Source organism: Lonchura striata, chromosome 1, assembly GCF_050655825.1.
Source record: "Lonchura striata isolate lonStrDom1 chromosome 1, ASM5065582v1, whole genome shotgun sequence".
In the NCBI taxonomy this organism is placed as follows: Eukaryota; Metazoa; Chordata; class Aves; order Passeriformes; family Estrildidae; genus Lonchura; species Lonchura striata.
In genome coordinates, this window is record NC_140703.1 from 94,494,746 (window position 1) to 94,520,461 (window position 25,716).

General features: G+C 40.9%; 1 protein-coding gene across 1 annotated transcript; it reads right to left on the reverse strand.

Moving 5' to 3' along the window:
* Positions 1-18,508: 18,508 nt before the first annotated feature.
* Positions 18,509-20,468, reverse strand: LOC146768779 (uncharacterized). Its single transcript, XM_085583851.1, has one exon. It carries the CDS (start codon positions 20,350-20,352, stop codon positions 18,619-18,621), a length of 1,734 nt encoding a protein of 577 aa, XP_085439977.1. The 5' UTR covers positions 20,353-20,468; the 3' UTR covers positions 18,509-18,618.
* Positions 20,469-25,716: the final 5,248 nt, after the last annotated feature.

Genomic DNA, 25,716 nt, shown 5'->3' on the forward strand with positions numbered 1-25,716 from the left:
TAAAATATACATTTTGCTCAGTAAAACTCCATCTGGTCTCTGAGATATATTGGCATGGCAAGCATCCACCTTCCATTGCTGTCACTTGCAGTCCCCATCCAGCCACTTGTCAGTTCATCTGTCACAAGAAGCAGAGATTCCTGTTGCATAGACAAAAAGTCACCTCCCTGACGCATTTCATTCTGGCAACTGGAGTGGCACATTTTAAGGCTGTAACCGCCTAAAAAGGATTCATGAGACTGCCCTTTCTGCTCAGGCATTCAGAACTGTATCTGTACAAGGAAACTGTGTAATGGGGAGGAAAAGCATTGGGAATTGAAAATTAATCACTCTTGTTTTTTTCTGTAAGAACTCTTTTGTAGTGCTTTAGAGCAGACAGGAGTTAGCTGGTTAGGAAAATCAGCAAACTGAATGCCTTCTTTTAAGATAAAATGTGATTGATTTGCAGCTGTGCAGACACAGTCTTAATCTACCTCATGTTTATCAGGTTCAAAGGCACTTTTATCAAATTCACCAGAGAAAAAGAAGTGCTGCAGGTTTGAGCTTTACTATCCTACTGGTACCTGTAGGTCAAGGCTGAGACCTCAGGTCTTTCCTTTCACAGAGGGTGACTGACTTCCCTCTTGGTCTAAGTTTATTGAAGCTTCTGGCCTCTTGCAGTTCATTGTGATTACAAAACTGACTCAGTTACTTTTCAGAAGCATCACATTATTTCAAGACAAAAATATTACTGAGTAGTATCAAGTTTATCAGATTTAACTGATGCTTGGGGTTGTTAATTTTTATGTTGTGTGTTGTGTGTTTCTGAATTTTTGCTGCTCAGACATGCCCTGTCAGTGTGCTCTTCTCCCTCCCTGCTTTTTGCCCCGTTGAGTCAAAAATCCATTATCATGTTGCTTGAGGGCATTAAGCTTCCCAGTCTTGTTCAGTTGTAAGATTATTCTTAACTACACTTTTAGGTTCTCAAAATGACACCTATTGATCCATTAACCTATGAACATTTAATATGTGGGGGATCTGGAGATAAATTTTTTGCTTTTTCTGGGCTTTCAAAGTCTCATGTCTTTTTGTAAAAGAGACTCTTAGACCATTCAGTGTGAATAAAAAGGTTCAGAACTGGAGGTCAGAGTGACAGACAACAAAGTTGACCTAACTGTGGAGGTGTGTGAGTTCTGTTTCAGAGTAGTAGGAAAAAATGGGAATAAAGGAGGTCAAAGAGTTTCAGAAGATGCTTCTGACTGTGTATTTTTGCCAGGTCCTGAGCTGTAATGGGAAATATGGAGTGTAATTCAGCTCCAGATTGCAGACGTCTAAATTTAGGTATTAAATATAGGTGACTGCCTGTGAGGCACATATCTCAAGTTCCATTTCAAGCAATGGAGATCAAGTCCTTAGAGTTACTGGGGCCTGGAGAGCTGTTGAGCTCAACCTAAATTAGACACCTACCAGGCCAGTCTGTCAAAGACCCAGTCGTGCTGCTGCTGAGATACTTCTCAGTTCTTAAACTTTGACAAGTCTATTTGGTACATCCCAAGATGCCCAGGCTTCCCCAAAGACAGAATAATCACACACATCTCTCTGGTGACTGTGTTGGCAGTGGGAAATTATGATTGTGTTTGCCCAGCCAGAAACACACCAGATGGTTGGAATAACTGAGTGTAATGCATCCTTTGGGGCAAACCTCCTTGAATTTCCCAAAACCTGCCTCTATACTTGCTCATTATACATGATAGACACAAGAAGGATGTAAACATGGCATCAAGTGCCTGGGCAGCCAAAGAGCCTCGTCTGTTCACAGCCTCTCTGCCAGGCCTTCTTACTATCATGGGCATAGTCTCATCTGTGGGGCTGTGGACAGGAGCTGCAGGACTCAGGGCTCTTTGGTAAGAGTGGTTGGATATACCTTAAGTAAGCATTATCAACTGCTAAGATATGGCAGAATAACCCCGGCACTGCATACACATGGATTATGTATGGAACATATAGGGAAGGCTAAACTAAAATTTTATAGCTCCAGTACTAACATCTATAGCTCACTTGTTTGCAAGAGAAAGGGCATGTTCATCATGTATTTCTCTTTTAGCTTACCCTCTACTCAAAAGGGTAAAAAAAAAAAAAAAGAAAAAAAAGAAAAAGCCCAAACACACCCACAATGACATGATCAGAGCTTATTTTTATCTCTTTGTTTGTAGAGTTCACTTACAGGGTTACAAAGCTTTTTGGTATATTGCACAAGAATTACAAGAATTCAACTACTAATGAATTTTCACCATAGAACATGAGTACTGAACATTTCTGGGAATACAGTATATTCATACTGTTCAACATAAAATGTGTGAACACACAAATACTTAGCAGAGTATATTAATAGATACCATCAGTTAATACAGGAGGATATATAAGTAATTGACTGGTTCTTCATAAGAAGATTGTTGGTCCCTCACTGCTTATTGCACATTCCCTTCACAAGGTATTTGTGGTACACATCTGCCTTGAAAACATCATCAGCTTTGTCTGTGCCACTGTTTTTACACGGTCTTGCCCTTTCTTGCTGTTGTTAGGCTTCTGTTTGCAACTAAAGGCTGCTATTTCCATCTGCTGTGGGCAAAAATGTGCTTTTGAAAGACTTTCACTGTCCCTTGGCAGCGTGCCACAGAAATGTTTCTGCATAAAAGCAGTAGCTGTCACTGGTAGATTTTAGGCACTGAGAGATCATCTTGAATACTTTACAGCATACCTTTATATAAATTATTATTAGGTTCCTGCAGAATTTTCTGGGCCTGGACTTCTGAGCCTATTACATTTTCAAGGTGGGCAAAGTGATTGATGTACAGCTCACTGTCCATGCAAACACAAAGCAGCCTGACAACTGCAGTGCTATGAATCTGCTTCCTTTTCTTACTTTTAAGAGATCTTGAAAGAGAAGTGTTTCATCTTTTGTAACCCATACTTATCACTGTACTATTCAACAAAATATTCTCTCCAATACCTTTGTAATGATTACTGACAGCACAATTCTTCTGATTGTTCATCAGATTTATAACCTGAGACAACACTTGAGTGGGCACAAACAAGCAGACAGGAAAATAGAGAAAATTGAGAAGTAATTAATGGTCAGCATGGGGAGGACAGTACTTCAGCACACCTGCAGCATAAGAGTTTCAAGATTTTTGCTGGAAAGCTTGGAAAAGCACAACACATTCACTCCATAAATGCTTATGCTTATGGCATCCTTCACTCCACTGAAGGAGGAGGTGCCAAAGGGATGCACTGGGAAATTTAACACATGAGTAGTTATTGGCTGGAATCAGCATCTTTATGGAGAGTGAGGGATAACAACACAGTGCAAACATGCTAAAGAGGTTTGTGAAAATGAAGACAAGGATGTATTTGATGAGCAAGAAAAAAGAGCAGAGAATAAATGTGTGCAGTTCAAAGTCAAACTAATGGAAAGCACCTGAAAGAAACAAACAGAAGGCAGGAGCTGTTAACATAATGTGGTAAGGTTTAACTCAGCAAGTCCCTAAGCTGCTGGTTATAGAAGAAAGAAAGGAACCCTCTCTATTTCTAGGTTTTTTTCTCATCTCTGGCTCTCCACAGGTGATTTCAAGGAGTGCAAGGTAAGGTAAATACAAAGGAGAAATCTTGCAAGTTAGGAAGGGTTAGGAATTTGCACTGTCAAATATTTTGGAAACTTTGCACTGAAATGTAATTGCCTCTGCATTATTTTCTCTACTTCTCTAAATTTCTCCGCATTTTTTCACCTAATGACCAGCAGTACAGTATGTGTTCAGACACCATGTTTTTGTTACCAGGACAAATAGGAGTATAAAGAATGTATATAGGATGTATATAGGATGTATATAGGATGTATATAGGATGTATATAGGATGTATATAGGATGTATATAGGATGTGAAACTCGGCACCAGAAACTTATCTGTATTAGTCACAAAGGTCTTAGTCTTAGTTAGCTTGCTAGAGAAAAACTGTGACATCTGACTAAGACACCGGTATCCAAATAAACCAAATTCATGCACAGTCTACATCAGATTATTTGTATGATACAGAAATCTCTTAAATTTGCTGAATTTTACCTCCAACCCCTCAGCACCTTTTGTGCTGCATGTTACTCCCAGAGCTTCTCTGCCATCAGAGCCACTCACCATCTCTTAGCATTTTTTCCCCCTTAATATAAAATGAAAGAAGTTTTGAAGCAAAAATTTAAATGCTAAAATTCTCTTCACCTAACTCTTGTAATTTAAAATTTGGCCTAATAATCTAAAACTCAATCTACTGATTCAATTCAGGGTGAATAAATTGAGAATGGTTCCTTTAATTTCTTGAAAATATGTATGTATTTACATTTGCAAAGATATTGTAAGCTCTTTAATCTACAACTTCAATTGTTTTTCTTCACCTTGATATCAAAACCATGGTTCAGCTCACTAGAGGGAAAATCCTGTATTAATAGTAATTGATTGCCCACATAAGAGGACCTGGCAGAGGACATCACTACCCACTCCTTTCTCAGGTATCTAGGCTCTCCTTGGGTGGAAAAGACGTCCAGGGAAGGAAAAGCAGCACAAACATCTGGCTTTCCCACCCAAGTCAGGGTGGAGACAGAGTGGATATCTACCGACATTGTAATGTTGTTTGATCTATGACATATACCAAATAATCTCTCTCTCTCTCTCTCTCTCTTTCTTTTGCAAGAGTGGTGACATTTTTTGAGCTGTCAGACACAGTCTGAAAATCTGAAACTTCTTTACAAAACAGGTCACAAAACCCAGGATAGGGAAGACATTAAAAGGACTGTATTCAAAGATCTTTAGTAGCTGTTTCTGTCTCTTTCCTGTATTTTTTATACTAATATTTTGAAATTTTATTATGTGTTTTTAGTACATTTCCTGCATTTATTGCTGGAGAATATTAACATGTTATTATTGAGCTGTTTAGGTGTCCATGGCCATTCTTCTCATTATTCTTCTCATTTTTAATGTGTTCATTAATACTTTTGTTTTGATGGAAAAAAAAAAAAGAAGCATAGATATAATAATTTGCATATATAGCAAGCTTCAGAAAAGCTGTTTGTGTTTCTGAGCTCTCAGATTTAAGTCTATCTGTCCCTTTAATGTCAGCTGAACACTTAATACTGATGAGAAGACAGCTGGCTGCTCAGACATGGATGTACAACATCTGTTGGCTGCTGTATGAGCATAAGACTTGGAACAGCTTCCACTCACTGTGCACCTGACTTTTTTGAAAATGATCCAGTTTTTGTGTTTGTGAACTGATTTGATGCCTTTATTCATCACAGAGCATCTCCTCATCCCTTCTTTATCCATCCTTGAATGTGTGCCACAACATCTGAAAATAAAAGATTGAATTGGAAGGATGACACTTGTTTTTTTAGCTTTTTCACAGTTCTTCAAATATTTTCTTTAAAACAAAAGTAATTGAGTTTTGAAGTGCCTGCTAGTCTGTGTGACTCTTTGTTGCCCTTGCCACAGGTGGCAGAAGTAAGAAAATGAAACACCCATATGCTCACAAGCTTAGAGCTATGAGCAAGGAGATGCTAAAGAATCTACACAGGGATGGAGAGTCTCTGTTTCTGCAACACCTGAGCTGTATGGTCTCACTTCTTTGATGAAGAAACGGGTAAAGCTTGTGGCTAGGAAGAGTGCCTGAGAGATTAGTTAAATCAGCAGTGTTGGGATCCATTGCAATAAAGAAATTTAAAGCTTCTAGGTCCCTGAATGTAGATGGATAATCCTCCAGTAAGGAGAAATATTTTTGGGGCTGTAACCTGCACTCAGGATGTTTCCCATGCTGCTGGCAGCTTCCAGCAGAGTATCACAAGGTGTGTTGCAAATACTGAACGTGTGCATATGCAGATGATGACTTTCTAAATCTGAAAATGCTTTCTTTCCAGCACACAACACAGGCATGTCATTCCATGCCACTGTGAATATGTCCATACAGTTTGCTAAAATAATCCTTTATCTTAAAGGAGTAAATGGGGAGATGGGAACTTTATTTACCATCAACACAAAAGTAAGAGGGGATGCATGTCATTGCTTCTTTCCACTTCACCTAAGGCACTTTCTCAGGGCAGGACCTGCACAGACATACACACCTGTATAATCTCCATACACACCCATATAATCTCAAATGCAAACTGGTTTTCAGGGTGGGTGGGGAGGTGTTAATATACTCAGTCTTAGGCACAGGGCTTGCAGACCCAAAGCTGGGAAGGTAAATTCTCCTGGGACATGCATTCCCAAGCAGCTGGGTGTAGTTATTGTCAACAGCATGACATCCAAAATTCCTATAACTGTGTTTGTTGGCACATCACTTAAGTGTGTTGGTCATTGTTACTGTCTGCAAATGGTGCTTCATGAATGCTTCCACACATGTTCTGGGTTGAAGTTATCTTACTTGAGTGAGGGTAAGGGGAGCTTACTGGGATAGGTACTAGGTGTTGTCCAGGGTCCAGCATAGCTGGGACTTTGGGCTTGGCCCAGAACCTGTAGGTATCATTGCTATAGAATTAATCTTTTTTGCCTACTTTGTCAAGATATGAGAGGATTTAGGCTATAAGCATTTCAACAGGTGCCTGCTCCTTCCCTTTGACAGGAAGAACAAGATTTCTTCCTTTAGCTGGTCTACTGTAGTCCATAGGTCAGGAAAGCAAACCCACTTAATCTGCTTTTTAGCTACAATAAACTGTGAACTAGAACACCTAAACTATGTACTTGATTATGCTGGTACTCTTCTGGGTGTGTATGGATTTGAAATTTTTTTTGTGGTATTGTGACTTTGTCAGGTACTTTTTACACAAATGTGAGGAAATATGGGCACAACAATTTCCATTTTTTATTGTAGACAGAATAAGATTTGAGCTTATGTCGGTGGCTGTGGCAAGGCTAGAGTCTGCATGTGATGCTATCCAAATCCTCTTGACATGCATTCTCTATGAAGTCTGAAAGGTAAGGGTAGAACCCATTTGCTTTAATTCGGGTGTTTGAAGGTGACGTATTTAGCCTTCGATTACATTTTAGACTCTTTTCATAAGCAACGAACAGGGAAATGTACCATCAAAGCTGATATGTGTCACCCTAAAATGAATGTCTGTGAGAAGTTAAGCAAGTATAAGGGACAATTCCTCTGTTTCCTTCCATTACCCTTGAAGAGAGCATGGTGTACTAGCTCTGGCTGCTGTGGATAACTGTGGGTTGGTGGCAATAATTCAGTGTTTATGGAACTTGGCCATAGAATCCCTCTTCACAGATGACAGAAGTAGAACACATGATGGCTCTCTCTCAACTACGACAAGAATAAGAGGCAGCAGGACTTGGGATGACAGACATTTACAGTGACCATCCGGACTGGATGGCTCTTCTCCAGAAGCAATGAGGAGTGGAACAGCTGACTTGCTAATAAATATCTACAAATGTTCATCTCACATTTATTATACCACTCTGAGATGAAACCCTAACCCTGAATCTAACTCTAACCCTAGGAGTACCAGCTAAGTTATAGATATTTTATTTTTCCATTTTCCTGAAGAACAGAAATACTGCCAGCACTGAACTCATGCTAGAGGAATTGCAAAGAAATACCAACCAAGTACCAACCAGAATAGTAACTCATTGAGAATAACAAAATACTAAGGGGATTGCAATTTAAAAGCAACTTTCATGAAGATAAATTCTGACTAATTTTGTGTCCTTTTTTTTTTTTTTTTTTTTTTGGTAGCAAATTAATGAAGGGAGAAATAAAAGGCGGCAAATAATTTACTGGCTGAACTTTCACACAACAGGCAGTAAAAGAAACTTGAAAACCACTGGGTTGCAGGAGCTGTTTTGTCATTAATCAAAACTTGCAAGACAAAGGACACAAAGGGTAATAAAATTAGTTTGAAATGAGGTTAAACTTGAATTGTTCAAGTCACCACTACATGTAAAATTTGCTTGTGTGCTATCATCAGAGTTAATACAGAATTAGCCAATTATTATAAGAAGTTGTATAATTAATTAGGAAAATGTTACAGATCTAAAAAATTATTCCGAGTGTAGCACTTACTTTCATCAAACTTCACTTTATTAATCTGTGCCACAAAAACTTCCTACAATATTACTTTATGCAAGAATCTCTTGGAGTGAACAAGGATTCTATTTCTTCATTCAAATCCCTGGAATACCTCCATTTTCTAGGTTTCAGGTTCTGCATTTTTTGGTGCCCATGGAGTAGGATGGGAGTGCAGCTGGTTGCAGCTGCTTGTGCTTTATACCTCTCGACATCGTAGAGCCTGGCTGTGAGCCATGAGCGTGCCATTGCGAGTATGTTGTCTTGAGCATTTGGCCAGAGGCGTGCAAAATAGAAACCCTGATGCCTGAACAGTTGCACTGACCAGGTGTCCTTGGAGGTTGGCTGGGGACACAGATGCTTCTTTTTACACTTTCTAGGAAGCATCCGGATGCAACTGAGCAAGCTAGGAAAAAGAACCTGTTCTTCATTCCTTGGAAAGCTGAGGTAGTGTGGAAGAAATGCTTCAGATTTTCCAGAATGGATTCCTAAAATGGTTTGGTGAAGAAGAAGCATGTCTGACCAGGGAAACGGGCAATGCAGTATCATGTTTTTGGAGGTGTGAGGTGAGTGGAGGAACTTCTGCCCTGTGGAAATTATCCAAGGTTGTTTTTTGATGCCTTCTGGGCTTTGTGGCACCACAAGGGTGTCACACAATGGGAGCCACAGGGGCTGTCACTGGTAATGTTAGCACAACCTGTGGAGCTAGTTTTATTTATCTGCCTTTCCAACTGGCTACTGGAATTGAGTGGAGAAAGTTTCAGGGGGGACCAGCATCTGGAAGAAGCATTTCCTTGTTTACAAGGATGAGAAAAATGGGTGTAATTCAGTTTGAGAATTTCTTAATCTCATTTGAGTTCTGCTGAAGACAGAGTCTTGATCTTACCTGTTCTTTTTCCACACCCCTGTCTTTCAGCCCTTAGAAATACAGAGGCTTTCTGGACAATATTTTTTTCTGTAGCTGAGGGAGCAGTGGGTAACCAAGTGATCTGCTCCAGAACCACAGTCAGCATCACTGACACATCCATTAAAGCCAGAAAAGTGCATGCAAGAAAAATTTGTGAAATATGGTCATTAGCCTGTATGCGGTGCCTCTTAGATTGTCAAATAAACTGTTGAAGATTCGAGCTTTGTTATTCTCTTTATTGTAGGCATAAACCAAGGGATGGAATTGTGAGGAAATATGAATAAAGTCACTCCTAAACTTTTGGCCAGGATGGCATATTACCATATTACCATATTGAAGACTTTGCAACATCTCCCTTTTTTTTTTTTTTTAATACTTTCATGTGGGGTGAGTGTCCGTAGTGATGCAGAGTCCCAGGCAGGTGCAAAGAGGAGCTACTGTACTGCAAAAACCAGGCCTTTTTAAGCAGTTAGCCCATTATCAACTGCATACTTTTAAATCATAACAAATAAAATTCAACCAACCACCATACACCAGGATGTGAATATGCCATGATTACAAAACTTGTTTTTCTGCCCCTAATTCAGCTGAGTCTCTTTCCCACAGTCCTTTTCTGCTTAGCCAAACTAACAGGCCTGAGCCATGATTTTACAAGGCCTTCCCTTTGTAAGTTTTTACCTATATGCAACACCTTCAGGTTAAAATGCCAATGGAATTAATCAAAATTAGGAGTGTTCAGCAGAGCAGGAAAGACTGCAGAGTGCTGCTGCTGCGAAAATTAATAGAGACATTCTGGAACCCTGGCTCCATTGCATGACTGAGTCCGTAACCTCAGCTATTGAAAGTTCATTAAATATGTAGCTTTGGGGTATGTAATAAACAATTTCAAAGATTGGAGATTATAAGAAAAATGAAAAATAAATTAACTATGTTCATTACAGTATCATTGCTTCATTTTGCCTTCAGAAACTGGCACGTATGGTTTGGCTGAACAGACATGGAACAATTTATTTTGATCAGTATGAAATACAACACATTTTACCCTGCTCCTCTTACTCTTTCCATGGCTCAGGTTGCATGGAGTTTGATTAATGTGCATGCTTTATGTGGAGTAATTTTTACTTTTATATCCCCTCCCATAGCTATATAAAAAGTCAGCATCTAGTGTGGGTGGGAACTCCCTTGTGTTAGAGAAAACACACACATATGCATTTTTTCTTTCCCTGAATTTGTGTTCTATGTTTTTGAAGGAATTAAGTTTCAAGCTCATAATTTTTGCTCTTTAGTGAACATAGTATTGGGCTAGGAAGAGAGCAAGCCTAGAAATGAGTAATCAGCCAGAGTCTTCAACAAAATACCACCCCAACAGCTACAGGCTTGGTCTTATGGGATGCACTTTAATATAGTCTCTACAACTAGCAATTGAAGGCAACAAATATATTCTTGGCCCTACTAAGACCATTTGATGTACTAATCTAGTTTTAGGTATCCAAGTAAAACCTGTTGCTCCCAATGGTCTATATTGTTGTGACTGGAGTGTGCACATTTAATTGGTAAATAAAATTGAAACCAATGGATTCTTTTTGTGGTAATATTTATACCACTGATAAAAGAAAGCCTGGCTTCAAGCTGAAAATTTTCAATCTTTTCAATATGGACAAAAGTAGAATTTTTTTTTCCCAAAAAACCTCCTGCTAAATTTAATTTCTTCAGTGTTTTTGTTCTGATACAGATATATGCGTACAGGCTTCAAAGTGCTCCGTGTAAAAGCTATTTAACTACAGAAGACTTGTCTAATAATCTCCATTGGTGTACAAGAGCTATTGCATTGGAACTATTTGGGTTGTATCAACATTTACAATACTGCAGGTGTTGTTAGTCACTGACTCCTTGAAAATACAGCAACTTTTCAACTTTTCCCTTCACTGCTTTATTTCTAATGGATTACAACACTACACTATGCCTGACTAAGAATCTGCTTTCTCTGTCATTTTCTAATTTTGACTGTGATCTGTATTACACAGCAGCAGAAGTAAAAGCAGCTTTTCTTTTCAACCATCCCACTGACATAAGTGCATTACTGATAAATTGAAAACAAGGTTGTTCATCTCTTGCAAAAGTGTTCTGACTGGCTGTGTCAGTGCTGGTCCTGTGCCCTGGCAGAAGCTGCTCCACAGAGCTCTGTAGCAGCCATGGAGAACTTTTTACTGACTGTGAGCAACAACTGAAATACCATGAAGAATCCACATATTAACATTAGGCTTATTTAAAAATGGGGGAGAAACCCCAAAATCGCCTAAAACTCTCAGCATCATAGCTTGCATTAAAGGAAATCCTCAGCTTGATTTTGACCCTCTGCTGCTGCTTCTTTACCTTTACCTTTGCAATTCAAGACATTTACCCAGACTTGGGTTAAGACAGCAGGATAATTAGATCACAACTAAATTAGAGGGGTTTGTTTATTTTCTTACCATATGAGTGGCTCTATTTTTTCATGCTATCAAGAGTGCTTAATCCAGCCAGAAAGTAGTTTCTGAGATACAATAAATAGACATTATGTTATTATAAATATACTGACATTGTTTAGAGATAGAAATCATGATTTGGGAAGCAGGGGATATAGAGGTGAAAAATGTTGTTTGACAGCTGACAAAGTAATTAGAAGCTGACTTGACAGCCTTCACTCCTGACAGCCTAATCCAGTACAGCCACTCATTCCCACAGGCTGTGCACTGAATGTAGGGGTGAATTCTTCTCAAAGCCATAGGAACACCATCAGGTGTTTCCACTCCTGCAAGGTGAAGGCCTCTGTGGTTCTTGTGGCCAAGGCAGTATCCATCCATCAGGACACTGCCCTGGAGCCTCCAGGGTTTTCATTCTGCCCTGGCCACTGTGCACAGCTCAGGTACCAGAAAAGGGCTTCAGCACACCTTGGAGATGAATTTCTTCCAGACAAAAGGGCTCTTTAGGCATTAGGTGTGCAGAGCTGGGCTCTGTAGCAGCCATGCTGCCCTCCTGGGTTTTACCAAGGCCAGGGGAAAAGGACAGACTGCATGAGGACTGAGAGAGGTCTGTGTTCATTTTCTGGACAATCCCAGGATGTGCAGTTCTGGCAGCCTGCACACGGAGCCCCTGCACCAAGGCTGTCACCTGCTGTTGATGAGAAACAGCAGAGTTTATATACATGTATAAGCACAGGAGGGAAAAATACACATAGCAGTACAGCACAGGTGATAACACACAACCTGAAAATTATCCAGCAGGAAGCAACAGGACACCTGACAGAGGTTTTGTTCAAAACAGGCTTAAGCAAGGTATTTGCATGCATAGGAAGGAGCAGAGAGATATGCTGAACAAGCATGAGAGTGGAAGCAGGGAATATAACATGAACTTAAAAGGAGGTTGTTTGTTTTCATGTCTTTAAGGAATGCTGTCAGTCCTATGCTCATCAGACATAGACAACAAATAAGTTTTTCCAGAAAGTGAGTATGATCTTAACAGCATCTGACTGCACAGGTGAACATTTTCTGAATACAATGACATTTCTGTTGCCTTTTTATATAAAGCATCACTGGAAAGAGTACCCCATGACAGAGTATTTACTGTAAAAGCAGGATAGAGAAAAGTGACCGAAGGAGGAAACCCATCTTGTTTCAGCACTGTAAACATGGAGCTGGCTGTTTGCATCCAGCTTGAAAGCTGAGATCTTGCACTCAGCTCTCCTCCCGTGGCATCAATTTCCAGAGCATGAAGAGGGGTCTTACAGTGGTTGGTGAATCCCCAGGCAGCAGCAGCCTCTGGGCTGCCATGACAACCACAGGGCTATGGCCACGGGCTCTGGATGCTAGCACACACTGCCTGGCTGTTGGCTTTGTGACTAATTCCTTACCATCAGCTGACTCTTGCCCTCTGCCAATGCTTCTTCCGATTCAGAAAACATGGGAAGTAATTTCTACCAGGCAGATAATTTGTATTGCTGACTTAATGGCACTTTTCTGATTAGTGGAACCAGATTATTTTACAAAAGAAGGCATCAATTGACCATTTTATGAATGGCCTAAAAAATATACCATCTTTTGTCTCTCTTTTTTATTTTCTAGGTCCAGGACATTCTTGATTACTCCAGCAGTGACAGAGTATGTGAGCAGCAATATCTCAAGGAAGTCAGCATCTCTGTGCAGTATGACTGCAATATGAATTATTTTGGACTCATGCTGTGGCTGCTTAGGGGAAGAGACTCTCTGTCTCCACCACAGTACCTTCACAGAGCTTATCAGCAGAGCTTTTCCAGAGGGTGGACAACCTAGGTAATCTCTGCTGTTTGAATCATTAATCTTTGTCAAGTATTTCTTGCTGTGATAAGCTTTCAGTTTAATTTGTGGGTAGAATAATTCATATTCAGAGCAGTGGTAGCAAAACTGTGTCCAGGCAGGATAAATGCTGGTCCTTACTTGCCACAATACCATGCATTTTTAAGATTCTGCTGTTTGCTTAATTAGAGAGAGGTGAATGAAGAGCTCTGTAGTTCTCCACTGGCATACCAGGGGTGTGAACAGCCCCTGCTCATCCAGTCCACATCTCAGCATTGCTGAGACCAGCACTGGGCTGCAGCAGGGCCCCAGCAGCCAGTGACACCTCTGCCCTTGTGTGAAACCCTCTGAGCAGCTGCAGCGGCGGTGGCCCTGGACACAGACTCTGGGCAGCTCTAGGTCTCCCTCTCCAGGAGCAAGGCTGATGAAAAGGCAGCTACTGAGGCTGATCATCAGGTCCTTCACCTGCTAGCTTCTTCAGAATGTAAGATTGTGAATTCACCACTGAAAAAAAAAAAAAATCTTTCTTATTGCACTCACACAAGTGTTATGTGTTTGAGCTTTCAGGTTAAGCAGTAAGAGAGCAAAGCGTAGTGAGGAAATATTTAAGAGACAATCTCTTGGGCCTTCAGAGTGAAGGGACTTCCCCTGACTCTTTGCAGTAATTCATTTATTAGCTGCTGGGAAATAGCAATTATAATAATAACAAGCACGTGTTTATCATTATTATTTATCAGAACTTGTCCCTTCCCTATGAAGTGGGGTTGGCAATTCTGCAAAAGCACAAAGAGGCTCATTAGGTCTATGGGGGCCTGGCAGCCTCCACAGAGCAAAGGGAGCTCTGCTGAAGGTTCTGCTACCTGTGCCATTGCACCAGTTTACTTAAATTTAATGGGGTGGCAACTTAAAACACTACAAACAAGTTTTCCATTAGATATGGTTTCTATGGCCACTGGATTTCCATGGGAAGTATATGCTTTGACCCCTGAGCCTATAGCGACGTCCCCCTTCCTCCCTGGGCCATGGCACTCACATTTCCCTTAGCTGCATGCCCTTAGCAGTCACCTGGTTTTCAGGAAGACCTGACCCTGGCCATCAGGGCTGTCTCACTGCTGTCAGCCCAAGAGCCCGAGCACTCAGGCTCTCAGGCACAGTTAATCTCTTGCAGGACAGCAAGACCAATGTGCTGCACCCCTCAGCAAGATTCCACGTGGAGGCTGAATTGCCCAGAAGCCGTTTCATGTTTGGCAGCTGGTGTCGTGCTCAGAAACGATGCTGCGAGGAGGAAGACGAGAGACGCGTGGGCCGTACTTCCCCCAGTTATTCGGGTCAGAAGGTGGAAGGAGCGGGGCCCCGGGCGGGCCACCTGCCGGCCCCGGGGCACAACCCCGGCATCCCCCGACCTTCCTCCGCCCCGCTCTGCGCTCCTCGCAAATCACCCGGCAGCATCTCCAGCCTTCCCAACTCCTACGGGACCGGGCGTATCCCCAGCATTCCCGTGACGGCCAGTATGTTTTATCCGACCTCGTAAGGTAAACATCAAAATCACATAATGGGAGACTTCGGGGAAAAATACAACTTCTTTTTCTTTGCAAGAGCTTGTTTCAGAAGTAATTCCTCCAGTTTTTGTCTGTGCAAATAGTGTTGTGGCATATATACTGTATATACATATATACATTCCTGCAGTCTTGATTTTCCTGCTTGCCCAGATAAAGGCACTAGCCCGAGATTGCACCTGCTCCCTCCTGTCTGAGCATCAAGTTTTCTTTTACATAGAAAAAATGAATAGCAAAAGGACAGGAATAGTGCTTCAGCTATAAAATTTGGATACAAATTTTTAAGCATCCAGAATCGACAACAGAGAGATGCCTTCATGCCCCATAATGCAATTACATTCTTGACATGCTATTGTAATTGAAGTGGTTCGTATTTCCAGGCACAACAACACAAATCTGCAAAATTCCCACATAATGTAGTATGAGACTAAACACTAAATCAAATTGTTGTTTCTTCAAGGATATTTTCCAGAAGTGTATCTATCTTCTAAAGGATATCCCCCTGCTTCAAGTTCTTTCATATATCCATGCCCAGAACAGACAAAGCAAAATCTCAGAGAATCTTAACCAGATTTAATTGAAGGGATAATGCCATTGTAGATGAACTTTATTGTTAATAAATGAGAAATCATTCACCCTTAGGACACCTAGACCTGACAGGGTATCCTACAGGAGGCCTTCAAAAACACCTCTTTTCATTGACTGTATAGAATATGCCCAAACCATTCAGTCTGGGAACTGAGGAAAAAGTGTGTCTTACAGGCTGAAATCAACAGGCTGCCTTTAGGACAAGGTACACCATGTATTTCATAGCTCAGTTCAGATTATAGAATTATTTAGGTTGGAAAAGATCTCTGAGACCATTGAGTTCACCTGTAAACCCAGCCAAGTCCATCACTAAGCCTTGTCTTTTAAATATCTCCAGAGATGGTGACTCAACCACTTCCCTAGGCAGCCTGTTCCACTGCCTGACAACACTCGAAGTGAAGAAATTTTTCTTAGTATCCAATCTAAACCTCCCTGGTATAACTTGAGATAATTTCCCCTCATCCTGTCATTTCTTTGGGAGACCTCCTTTCAGGTAGTTGTAGAGTGATAATGCCTCCCCTGAGCCTCCTTTTCTGCAGGCTGAACAACCCCAGCTCCCTCAGCCGTTCCTCACATGATTTACTCTGTAGACCCTTCAAGGCTCCATTGCCCTTCTCTGGACACACTCCAGCACCTCAATGTCTCAATGTTTTCTGCAAAAAGGGAATTGTAAAGGCTAAAATGCAATTGTGCTAATACAGATAAGCAATGTCAAAACTAGAGGCTGGGTTGTTAGTCCCTGAGTGATCCTGGTGAACAGTTACTTTTCTGCATTTGTTATCATGTTATGTTAATGCAATTAATATGCACAAAGAGTAGATACTGATCAACTGCTCTCAGAAGAGGCTAATTTTTTTCCTGCCATCAGCAACTGAATTTGTCAAGATCATGAATCATCTCATTCTTCAGCAATGACTGATTTCAGAATATGACCAAACCAGCTTCCATCTACTGGTTAATAGTTAACAATTTCAAGAGTCTGATAAATTCTGGGCCAGATCTGAAAACATGTGAGGGCTCAAAGTTAATATTTATCTTAGCAGGGTGAAAATATAAACTACTGTCCTGGTTCAGGGCAAATTTGGGCAAGAACCCCCAGAAGGGTTCCTCTAGGAAGCAGATTCAATCAGCCCCTCCCCCCAACAGATTCGGGAAAGATAGCTCCTTGGAGAAAAGTGGAAAAAAACCTGTTTATTAAACAAGCAAACTTCAACAATATTAAACAATAAAATATTTCTCGCCACTCCAAGAGAGAGACAAACTCAGAAACCCACCCCCCCCCGGGCTGCAGCTCGGCTCGTTCAGTCTCTGATCTCTCCCTCCGGCGCTGGAAATGCCACGGCCCAGGCTCGGTCCTCTGGTCCACAGGTGCTGCTGCTGCTGCTGCTCTTCTGGTGTTCAGTCCAGAGCAGGTCCAGAGAAAGGGAAAAAAACACAGTCCAGGGAACTTCTTTACCTCAGCTAGCTAAAACTAACTAGAAAAGCAAAGGAGAGCTCTGTCTCGCTCTCTGTCCGTCCACAGACAGCACAGTCCAGGAGCAGGAATGTGGAGGAGGGAGTGAGTTCTTGAAAACAAACTCCATGCCTCTTCCCTGCCCTTCACTGTTGGAACAAGCCTTAAAGGTGCAAAACTTATTATTCAACATAAACAGGGCAGACAATTGGGGATAAAGGCATCATACAGCCAACCTAGGACATTCTACCCCTTATCCCCATATCGTCAGCTTGCTACTAAAACTAATATATATATTCAAACCCTACAAACACATACATTATACATCCAGTATTCAGCTATACACAGACAATGGCAGTAATATTCAGCAAAGAGTGATATTTACACATAGTTTTCACCCAACAATCAGATCTCCCTGAGGTACACATCGTGTTCTTCCATCTTTCTGCATTATCCACCATGTACAACCTGGTCCCTGAGCAAAGACAATCTCACAAATGGGTTTGTCCGTACTCGAGGCAGAATTGATCCACACTGTCTTCCCTAACAAACCCCTGACATGCACTACCGGGACTTTGTCTCCATCTAATATATGCAAAGGCTCAAATTCGGCAGGGCCCACTCGATTGGTAGAGCCTCGGGTATTAATTAACCAGGTGGCTTTTGCCAGATTCTGCTCCAAATTTTTGAAAGATCCCCCACTCAAAGCTTTTAAGGTGGTTTTTAACAGTCCATTGTACCTCTCCACTTTGCCTGCAGCTGGTGCATGGTAGGGAATATGGTACACCCACTCAATACCGTGTTCCCTAGCCCAGGTGTTGATAAGACTGGGCTAGGGAACACGGTATTGAGTGGGTGTACCATATTCCCTACCATGCACCAGGTGTTGATAAGACTATTCTTGAAATGAGTCCCATTGTCTGACTCAATCCTCTCAGGGGTACCATGCCTCCAAAGGATCTGCTTCTCAATCCCAGAATGGTGTTATGGGCCGTAGCATGAGGCATGGGGTGGGTTTCCAACCATCCAGTGGTGGCTTCTACCATGGTGAGCACATAACACTTGCCCTGGTGTGTCTGGGGCAGTGTGATGTAATCAATCTGCCAAGCCTCCCCATAACTGTACTATACCACAGGGGCTTCACCTGCTTGGCCTGCTTGATGGCAGCACACGTCTCACAGTCATGGATCACCTGAGAAATACTGTCCATGGTTAGATCCACCCCTCGGTCTCGTGCCCACTTGTAGGTGGCATCTCTGCCCTGATGGCCTGAGGCATCATGAGCCCATCGAGCCAGGAACAACTCCCCCTTATGGTGCTAATCTAAGTCTATCTTTGACACCCCTATGCTTGCAGCCTGATCTACCTGCTGGTTGTTTTGGTGCTCCTCATTGGCTCTGCTCTTGGGGACATGGGCATCTACGTGGCGAACTTTCACAGGTAGTTTCTCTACCCTGGTAGCAATGTCTTTCCACTCATTTCCAGTCAGGCTGATCTCAGCTTCCACTAAAGTAAAGTCCTGTGATCCCCCTGTCACATCAGCAATAGAAACATGTTCTGCCCCCACATATTTTGATGGGATTAATGTGCACTGTGCACCAGTGTCGACCAAAGCTTTATATACTTGTGGTTCTGATGTGCCAGGCCAATGAATCCACACAGTCCAAAAAACACGGTTTTCCCTAGCCTCTACCTGGCTAGAGGCAGGGTCCCTCTAAGCCTGGTTATCCTTCTTTCCTGGGGCATATGTCTTGGATGTTGAACAATCAAGGGGATTGAAAATATTGTCATCATCATCATATACGGCAGTTTGGTTATGGGTCACTGGAGCTGCTCTCCTTTTGATGAAACTTCCTCTTGGAGTCTTGCCTTCCTTCAATTCATGCACCCGTTGTGCCAGAGCAGCAGTAGGTTTTCCATCCCATCTCCTCATATTTTCTCCACAATCACGCAGGAAGAACCACAGCTCAGCTCGTGAGATGTACCTTTTTTCCCCATCTGGGGAATGTCTGCATTGGGTACCAGAACCTCTGATCTGTATTGTTGAGATTTGGAGAAAACCATCTTTAATCTCCTCCCTGAGTTTCTTATGATTCTCCTTTATCTTATCTTCTAATTTCTGCAGACGTGTTTCCACTGCTGCAATTCTGGCATGTGTTGGGCCATGTACAACATCTGCATATGCTCGGAGCTTCTTTGCCATATCGAGCACAGTCTCCTCATCATCATCTCGCTTCATTATTGCTAAAGCAGGAGCATATTCTTGTGGCCCAAGTCGTACAAGTTTTCGCCACATCACGGATGTACATGGTACCGAGTCTGGATTTACAGTATCTACATCATCTGAGAAGACAATCTCTGCCACTGCCATTTCCCTCAAGCACTGAATTCCTTGTTCTATAGTCTTCCACTGGGTTTGCTGCATATAGAGATCGTCTGCACACAGGTATCTTTGTGCCACACTTCCCAGGACCCGTGCCCAGAGGCTGCGAGGATTAGCCCCCCTCATCATTCCTTGGTCAATAACCGGATCATGTGATAGGGATCCCAAATATCTCACTTCACTACCATCCAGAATTGTAGCCTCCCCTGCAGCATCCCAAAGATGGACCAACCAACTAATTATAGACTCATCAGGTCTTCGAGTGTAATCCTTTCTTAGGCCACGAAGGTCTGTCAGGGAATAGGACTCAGTAGTGGCTTCTGACCCTGCATCAGTTGCCCTAACTCCGGCTTTTGTGTCAATAAGTAGCTTTGAGAGTCCTTCTCCTGGATCATCATGGCACTTCTCTTTCAGGTGTTTCGCTACCTCATCTGGGTTCTGAATTTGTTCACGTGGAAAATCCCGCTCTACAGGGTTAGAAAATTCCTTCAGGGTCTGGCCCATTTTCTCCCATTCTCCACACCACTTAGGATTTTCCACACCTGAGTCTGGGATCTCATCAGCTCCTCTGGACATCTCAGCCTTCACTCTAGAGAAGCTACAGACTATATAAAGGAAGATTACCAGATAAAATACCAGAAAGATGGTCTCTTTAACATTCAGGGAAAACTGAACATTCTCAAAAAGTGACATAACAGATTCAAAAGAGAAGAAGGAAACGAGAGGCTGGAAAATCTCATCCTCTGCTCCTCCTCTAACAAACTGAATGCAATTACTAATAAACTCCCAAAACATACTACTGGAACTAGGATGCAGGGTAGGACGAAAAAACCATAAACTATACATATCTTGAATAGACTCCAGTATCTTTGTAAGCACCTTACAAATCACAATCACCAAAGCTATCAAAATAGCTATTTTAATCTGTGATCCTCTACTGCAAAAACTACATGTAAGGGACAATAATCCTAGTACCCAAAAAAGTACTAAAACCTCAGAAAAGCCTAGAGACCAGAACCACATGAAGGCCTCCACCACAAGAGACATTATGAATGCAAGAAACATGGCTACTGACTGCTTTAATCCACTACAGAGCAGGCACAACCAACATGCAATCAATAAAGGTTTTTTTCCACTTTCTCGAACCCCAGTAGTTGGGCGCCAATAAATGTATTTGTCCTGGTTCAGGGCAAATTTGGGCAAGAACCCCAAAAGGGTTCCTCTAGGAAGCAGATTCAATCAGACCCTCCCCCCAGCCAGTTGGGGAAAGATAGCTGTTTGGAGAAAAGTGGAAAAAACCTGTTTATTAAACAAGCAAACTTCAACAATATTAAACAATAAAACTTCTTGCCACTCCAAGAGGGAGACAAACTCACAAAAATCCCCCAGGTTGCAGCTGGGCTCACTCAGTCTCTGATCACTCCCTCCGGTGCTGGAAATGCCACGGCCCAGGCTCGGTCCTCTGGTCCAAGGGTGCTGCTGCTGCTGCTCTTCTGGTGTTCAGTCAGAGCAGGTCCAGAGAAAGGGAAAAAAACACAGTCCAGGGAACTTCTTTGCCTCAGCTAGCTAAAACTAACTAGAAAAGCAAAGGAGAGCTCTGTCTCGCTCTCTGTCCGTCCACAGACAACACAATCCAGGAGCAGGAATGTGGAGGAGGGAGTGAGTTCTTGAAAACAAACTCCGCGCTTCTTCCCCCCACCCCTTCACTGTTGGAACAAGCCTTAAAGGTGCAAAATTTATTATTCAACATAAATAGGGCAGATGATTGAGGATCAAGGCATCATGCAGTCAACCCAGGACAACTACTTATTTCAGCAACCTTTTGCGATTTGTTTTCATTTTCTGTATGAAACAAATAGGGCAAAAGCAGCCACCTGTCTTGCCAGGGACACAATAAAAGAGCTGATCAGAAAAGTCTCTCAGAAACAAAAGACCAGACAAGAGGAAGCTACAAGAACCAGAATCATTATTTACCACCAATAATCAAGTAGTTTAAGACTGAACATTTACCCTCACCTAAGTTTTGATCAGGTTATGCAGATTTTGCAAAAACTTTTCCAATCAAAAATCTCTAACTACTATCTCTATACTTCTTTGCTCAAATCCAGTATAGATTATATTTCTGAAATCCACATTACTTAAATTTTTTTTCCTTTCAACCACCTGAATTATGACAATATAAATTTTATGATCCTTCCAGCTGGGAAGCAAGAGAGCACCTACAGCTTGAAAAATAAAACCTTGATCAGTTGTTAGACTCCATGTGGGTCATGTGGGTCTAGTAGCTTTATCCTAGAGGATGTGGCAGGCCAGAATCTGGGAGACCTTTGCAGCCTCTTTCTGCAGTCACCTCCTGGCTCCTTAACTGCCTCAAATTCTCAGTGTCCCACAGAAGGGATAAAGGAGCTGTCATTTTTATCTCCCGAAATGCCACATCTGTTAAATTTATCCTATAAGATAAGCTGGCCCAAGTTTCAGTTTTTGATTATATGTATCTTCAGCAGTTTGAAGGCTGCTCCATAAAACCATTTAATTCATAGAGGTGAGGAGGGTTCAAGTGTGAAACAGAGCAAGCGTACAGGAGCTCTTTCCAGGTAGATGCTGCTCAGCATTAGCAGCTTTGAGACTTTCTGATTTTCATTAGTCTACTCTCCTTTTTAACTTTTGATCTCCACAAGGCAAGAAGTTCTGCAATTTACTAATCATGCAATGCACTCAAATCATGCACTGAAAAGAAACAATTACTTCCTTCCATTTTAAACCTCCCACCACAAGACTGGAATGACTTCTCTCACTGCTGGTAATTTCCTGATAGATTTTCATCCTTTTTATTGGCAATTTGAGGGGACAGGGACAATGAGGAAAAGGCTTTATCTGAAAAACAAACTCCACTTTCACTTCCTGAGTTGCCTAAATTCTTCAATTTTAAAAAGTTCTTCAGTTTCAAGTTCTTGCAGCTCTTGCGTCTTCATGCAAAGGTTTGTTACAGATCTTTTCTCCTTTATGATCACAAAATGTACTTGCAATAAGTATAAGCACATTGTGAACTTGTGTGCCTTGTGCATCAAAACACGGGCTGTGATTTGAAGCTCACTGAAGTGGATGGAGTTTTTGCTACTCACTCTGAAGAACACAGCTAAAGTGTTCATTGCAATTTCTCCATCTGTGCTCAATTTTTTTCTTTTTGTTAGTATCTATTATCAGCATGTCTACAAGTTAGGTAATTTATAACCCTAATCAAAAACTCATAACAGAATTTAAATTCAAGTCCATCCTTCTTCACTGAAGAATTTTAGCAAAAGTTTCATTTAGGTGTGCTTTTAACTGTTAATGGTATTCCTAGGAGCCAAGGAAATACTTCAGCACCCATCTGAATATGCCATTTGATTAAGTCCATACTTGCCATCTCACTGAGAATGGATTATTTTTTTCTAGACTCACTGATGTCTTAGAATTAGACTGGGTATTCCTATTTCTTTTTAATTTACCTTATTTCATTCTTGTTTTCCATGCATATATTCTGTAATAAAGGTTTAAATCAATATTTTGTAATCTTTTTTTTCTCCTTTGGACATACCCCCGTCTGTTTCCCCTTTTAATCTCCGGCACTTTTTCCATTCAGTGTCATTTGTCTATATTAAATTAATTATCACTTTCTTCTTTTTCTGATTTTTGAAAAGCAGTGTTTCCATGTTATTTTATAGTAATCCCATCTGAGCTTTAGGGAATTAAAAGCTTCCTTATTTGACTTAAATAGAAACAAGCTTACTCCAATAATAATTCTTATGTTAATCTTATGTTAACATCTCCAGTATGTTCTAAAAGTTTTCTTTGCTCTCTATTTTTACTCCTTAAATAGACTAGCTTTGACATAAGCAGGTGTTTGAAGTAAATTAAATTATATAATAAATCTGGAATGAGTTTTACCTAGCATTTCTGTTTAAATTAGGGATTTACTTTAAATATCAGCTAACATTAATAATTTATCCAATGCCATCTATCTCACAGAAGCTGTTTTCTCAGTGTCTTAAAAGGATACATATTATCCAAATTCACTGAAGAAAAATCTCATAATAGAAACTTTTTTCTTGAGTATTTTCCTTCTTCTTTCATCCTTTAGGGTTCCAAGCTTTCCCTCATGATTAAGAGTTTCTTGCCCTGGGTGTGAAGGAGGGTTAGGATATCTTATAATCAAAGCTCTGGAACCAATCAGTAATGTATGAGGCCAAATACAGAACTGATTTGCTCCTATGAGCAATTCAAGCAAGGTTTTAGGGAGGCTGGCTTAAGTGAAAATGAGAGCTGGTCGTGGTGCTGCATTTCTTCAATGCTCTGAAGATGGAAACATTATATCAATAGTAATTAATACTGATAACTTAATGCCAAAGAAAGCAAATCCATAATTATATTTACCTCCCACTTGGCATTTCAAATGGAAAAAAAGCAAGCAGGCAGACTTTTAAATATTTTCAGAGCTGAAGCCATTTCAGGAGGTACTAAATCAATTATTTCAGAAACTTGCTTTTGTAAAGGGAATCCTCAGCAATAGATTTCATTTCTAGGTGACTTCCCAGGCCCCAAGAAAGACAGCAGCATCGACAGTCTGGAAAGATGTTGAAACAGCAGCATGCAATTCCTAACAACTCATAAGTGCCAAAAAATAGACTGCTTCAGCAAACATCGCAAATATTCACATAACAGAACTACATAGAGAATAACTGTTATAGCAGGGAAAAAAAGTTTCAGTTTCAGCTGCAAGCACTAGACACTGTTTTTCAGAGGCAATTTTAAAGTATTTTTGCTCTTGAATTTACAGCAGAATTTTCTCTACATAATTAGATTGGAGAATATTTTTTTGAGATGACTGAAGGTCAAATGGCATCATACTTATTTATATCTTGGCTATGAATAGTTCCACTGATCTAGGTAAGATTTCTGGAGGAGTACCCAAGGTGAGTAATGATCAAAAACTTGGTAATTAAAAATGAAAGCATAGAAGCAAACCAGAACAGTTTCCTAAGATCAATCAACAGCAATTTTTTGAATGCTGAAATTGGAAATGCATTCAAAATAATAACACAGAAATTAATTCTCAGAAACACTGTGATGTAAAGTGATGTGTTGGGGACTGGTGCACCTCATTTTAATCATAAATACATGGTTAATTTCACAGAAAAAGTAGGAAAGTTTGACTGCACCATCTCTATGCAAACTCTCCAGGATATTATGGTTTGGCAATGTTTCAAATGTAATGAGGTTGCCGTCATTCTGTGTTTCAAACCATTTTATTAAAATGTAGCATTATTTTAGTGGCCTTTAATGCCTAGATATAATAACTGAAACAGTGAAAGTCCGACTAACTAGCTAGCAACTAAAATCTGAAATATTCTGGGGGCTTTTGTCTCTATATACAATTTAGAAAGCACCCAGGAAGTCCTTTTTCATATTCTAGGAAGAAAAGATTTTCTGTTACAGAAGCAACTAAGAAAATCATCACAGCTTCCTTTTTTTCCTAGTTCTAAACTAGGACTAGCAGAGGACTGGAACATTTTATGCAGTAAGTTTCTAATTTGAAGGCTACAAACTTGACAAGAATTTCCAGTATTGCTCTCCAAAAACATGCAAGTATAAATTATATTTGTCTAGTCTAAATTCCACTTTGATCATCCTTTTTTTTTTTCTAATGTCAAAATCACATCTTCACATATATAAATAAATAATTACTATCTTTATCCTTCTAATTGCATTAATATTTTCTTTCTAAATAGGTTCTCTTATCCATTAATAACTGGGGCATCTCTCATCCAAGAGCCACATCTGGCCAGATGAAACAAGAGCTCATAAAGGGGTGCAATACTTTTAGGAGAAGCCATTGTGATGAATTTCATTTCATAGTGATCAATTCACACTTTGAAGGTCACAGTGTTTCTTTCTGTAAGGGGATAAAAAGAGGGTAGCTGTTTTTTTTCCTGCCAAATTCAATCAATGTTTTTGAACTTTAACATGCACCAGGAGGAGAAATCCCACTTCTCTCTTCAACTGCCAGTATGGGTGGGGAGGAGTTCAAAGAGGAAGGAAAAAAGGAGATTGCAATGGCTTGTCCAGCCAAGAGGTGAAATGAAAGTGTAGTAACAGGGCTAGAGGCAGGACAAAGTATAACTCCTGATTGGATGTGTGTCATGACTTAGGAATGGTTCCCCAATTTAGTGTTCCAAATGAAACATTCCAAACCACATGCCCCATGCTCACTCCTCTGTATCCCCTCCCTTTCCCTGCAGGGAGATGTAGAGGAGAATTGGAGGCTCAAAAGGTGAAGATCATGGGTTCAGATATGAACAATTACTGGAAACAGCAATGCAATAAAAAACTGAAGAGTAACAGCAACAATATTAATAACAATGTCTCTAAGAGGTGAACAATTCACATGTG